This window comes from Apaloderma vittatum, unplaced genomic scaffold (genome assembly GCF_000703405.1).
Source record: "Apaloderma vittatum isolate BGI_N311 unplaced genomic scaffold, ASM70340v1 scaffold43272, whole genome shotgun sequence".
Lineage (NCBI taxonomy): Eukaryota > Metazoa > Chordata > Aves > Trogoniformes > Trogonidae > Apaloderma > Apaloderma vittatum.
In genome coordinates, this window is record NW_009702742.1 from 6,528 (window position 1) to 9,927 (window position 3,400).

The following is a 3,400-nucleotide window of genomic DNA, read 5'->3' on the forward strand; positions in this document are numbered from 1 at the left end:
TGATATGTGGTGACACATCTGGAGTTTCCATAATGGAAGAACCACGTCGCATGGGTTAAGATGCCTCTCGTCGCTGCGCTCAGGAGCCGTAAGAGAACGCTACTTAGCCAAAGAATTTTCAAATTCTGAGAGTATAATCTAGTCTGTTATAATAGCTCCTTAGGAAAATGCTTGACTATACTGTGGGTTCATTTCTTATTTCAGAGATGGAGGCAACTTATTTTTGAGAGTTTTCTTGGGGTGGTTTTGCACTACGAATCCTGCACTGGAAGCAAGGATATGGCACTTTCTTGTTACTTGAAGAAAGAAAGCTTTTGTGTCTCTGAGATTATGAATTACTAATTTATTTATTTTTTTCCCTCCCTTGTCTTTAAACAGGAACAGGAAAGTGGTCGATTACTCCCAGTTTCAGGAATCAGATGATGCTGGTAATTGACTTTTTTTTAACAATATAATATTCTTGGGCTAAGGCAGTTTGTTTATTGCTTTGCATATTAATTGTTTTGCTTCTAGTTACATTTTGAACTTAAATTCTAGAGGCATTTCTACTTTTCACAGTCTCTGAACTGTTAAGTATTTGAAAATACAATGATTCTCGTATGTTTTATATTAAACAAACAATGGTGATAGAAATCTTATTATTTAATGCTTGTATTGTTGTAGTGCCTTGAGGCTGTTGGCAGCAACTGCCTTCTTCCTTGGTCTATGTTATGGTCTGTGGCAGAATCTCCCTGATGCAACTTTTTTTCTACAGTAAAACATGTTTTCAATTTATTTTAGTGGACTCTAGTTAATACTGCAGCATCAGGCAGTTTTGTGAATTGCATCTGAAAAATAGTCTTTATGTTCTATGTGAATTAACGAAATATTTCTGGAAGCCATATGGAATACGTTTTGTGTTCTCAGAAAACAGACATACCGCTACTGTTTGCCAAGTGAGGTGGCACTGATAATTAATGGAAACAAATATGTGTTCTTAATTGCAGTCCTGTGAGATTGTATAAGGTATTGTGTAATAGTTGTAAAAAGTTACTCTGTAAACTACGTAACGATGTACTTTTTCCCATTGTAGGTCAGTAAATAAAGTGTTTGCTCTTAAAAGCATGCAGGAGTATGTATGGATGTCAACTTTTAGTAGATTTACATACTAACTCTGCCTCCTACCAGCTGTAAAACACGATACGGTGTCCTCTTGTGAGACTTTTCAGATGTTTCCTAATACTCCTGTATCAGACTTGATTGTATGTGACATTTTTATCGTACCGTTGGCAGTTTAAGACAGGACTTTGCTTCTATAAAGTTTTATTTGAAGCTTTGATATTTTGGTTTTTTAAGGGCTTCTTTTTGATGTGCATGAAATGGTCAGTTTAAGTTATGGTTGAGGAAGTCAGTTTGCTGGGAACTAGGAGTTTGATTCAAAACTATTTTGTACTATCCTGTCCAGATGAAGATTATGGAAGAGATTCAGGTCCCCCATCCAAGAAAATCCGTTCGTCTCCTCGGGAGGCTAAAAATAAGAGGCGATCCGGGAAGAATTCTCAGGAGGACAGGTAAAAGAAACCCTTCATCTGTTATGAATGTGTCTGCAAACTGTGTCCTGCGTGTGGGGAGCAGTATCTTCTGAGAGGAATGAGTCTAAGTGGGATTCCAGGCCTGCAGTGTAACCAAGAGAGGTCTGGAGCACAAAGACTGCCCAACCAGCTTGGCCTTTGAGGTGGTTCTTTCTTATCCGAGTAGACAGAGAAATCATGTGTAAGGTACTTGTCACTAGTATGTGTCAGTCCAACAGCTTTCCAGAGCTGGCACGGGAAAGCACGTGATCCGAGCTGTAAGAATTGGCAACTGGTACAATTATGCAGGTAAGTTAGTGGCGACATGCGTTTTGTTTTCCATGTCTTTTCAGTATGCTCGGAGCGTTCACGTGCTTAAAGATTAAATGGATGACATGGTGGCGGTGAGGAGTAGGGGCTGTTTGTTAGTTGTGTCGTTCTTTGTTCCTCATTTCCTATTTCTGTCTAAGTCATAAACGAAGTAGCTTATTTTGATAACTTGAGTTGCTCTGGCAATGTGAAAGGACTCCGTTTGAAGTGATAAAAGTGAAAGTCTTTCCTGTAGTTATCTCCCTTTTTACAATAACTATGGTCAGCAAGTGATTGCTGTGAGACCTGTGAAGTCAATTGACTGCTTTGAAGATAGATGTCAGCTTCAGGGGTGGAGGCAAGGTGTCTCTTTATTCTGTCGCACTGGTTGCTGGAAAATAGGCGACTTCCCAGCAGGTATGTTTAAGAGGCTTCCCTGTCATCCTCCTCTTCTCTTAAGTTGAAAGCTAAATGTAGGTGTGGGAGCACTTGCATGGTCTACCTGCTATGGTGAACTGAGAGGGAGAGGCTATTTTTGCCTTGGCACATACCTGTTGTAACACCTGCAATCCAAGATTTACGGGTATGACGTGTAAAGAAATGGGGCTAGGCAGCTCTGTCCTATTAGCTTTAGGGATTTTTAAGTACGTAAGGACGCTTCTGTGTGTGTCACAAACATTGCAGAGGGCTTGCATGTAAAACAGACTCAGGTATTTATGTAATTGAAATCCACAGGTGGCTGTATAAGGCTGAAAACATAGGCCTGAGGAGCTGTAATACAACAATTTATCTAAACTAATAGAGTTCTTGAGAAATTTTGTGCCTTGGCTCCAGCCGCCAAATTTGAAATAAGCAAAGATTTGGTCTTTTGGGTTTCTTAGCCACAGCAAACTCTCAGCCATTCCTGAAGCATATGTTGTGTACATCAGTGGCCCTCAACACAGTATTCACCATTCCTGTTTAAAATGCTTATGTAATCTCTTAAAGGAGCGTGTGTCTCACGTGCTGGAAGGAAAACCCCCTCTGGACAGTGGGAATGACTAATAATGGGGGTTTGGGTAAGAACAGAACAGGAGCACCTGCTTGATGGTGGAGGGATACCCTCTGATGAGGATTGAAACCGCTAGCACAGAGTGGTGAAACTCCCATCAAGACATCAGAGTGGTTCATCTCAATCTTAATATTTTCTGGTTGGTTTGGTTGACTCTTAAGTCTGTCTGTGATTCAGAGTTTGAACATTATCTTTCCAACCATGATAACCACCTATGCAGTTGAGTAGTCCTGAAGTATGGTTTGGTAGTGTCCAGGAAAAGTGCATGTTCCCAGAGGTCGCTCTCTGAAAATTGCTATTTTCTGTACAGTAGTGACTGAAATCAAAGTTGAAACAGCAGCCAACACATCTTTCTCTAATTTTCAGTGAGGATTCAGAAGAAAAAGATGTGAAGACTAAGAAAGACGATTCACACTCAGCAGGTAACTAACTACGTTTTACTGATGGTGTATCTTAAAAAAAAAAAAAAAAAAAAAACCAGTTTGGGAGA

General features: G+C 40.0%; 1 protein-coding gene across 1 annotated transcript in view; it reads left to right on the top strand.

Moving 5' to 3' along the window:
* Positions 1-378: 378 nt before the first annotated feature.
* NUCKS1 (nuclear casein kinase and cyclin-dependent kinase substrate 1) overlaps positions 379-3,400 on the top strand; it is a gene marked incomplete at its 5' end in the record, with an annotated part of 5,037 nt that continues 2,015 nt past the window's right edge. Inside the window, 3 exons of the mRNA XM_009864330.1 lie at positions 379-428; positions 1,445-1,550; positions 3,277-3,332. Coding sequence (XP_009862632.1) covers positions 379-428; positions 1,445-1,550; positions 3,277-3,332 — 212 coding nt within the window. The remainder of the gene's footprint in view (positions 429-1,444; positions 1,551-3,276; positions 3,333-3,400) is intronic.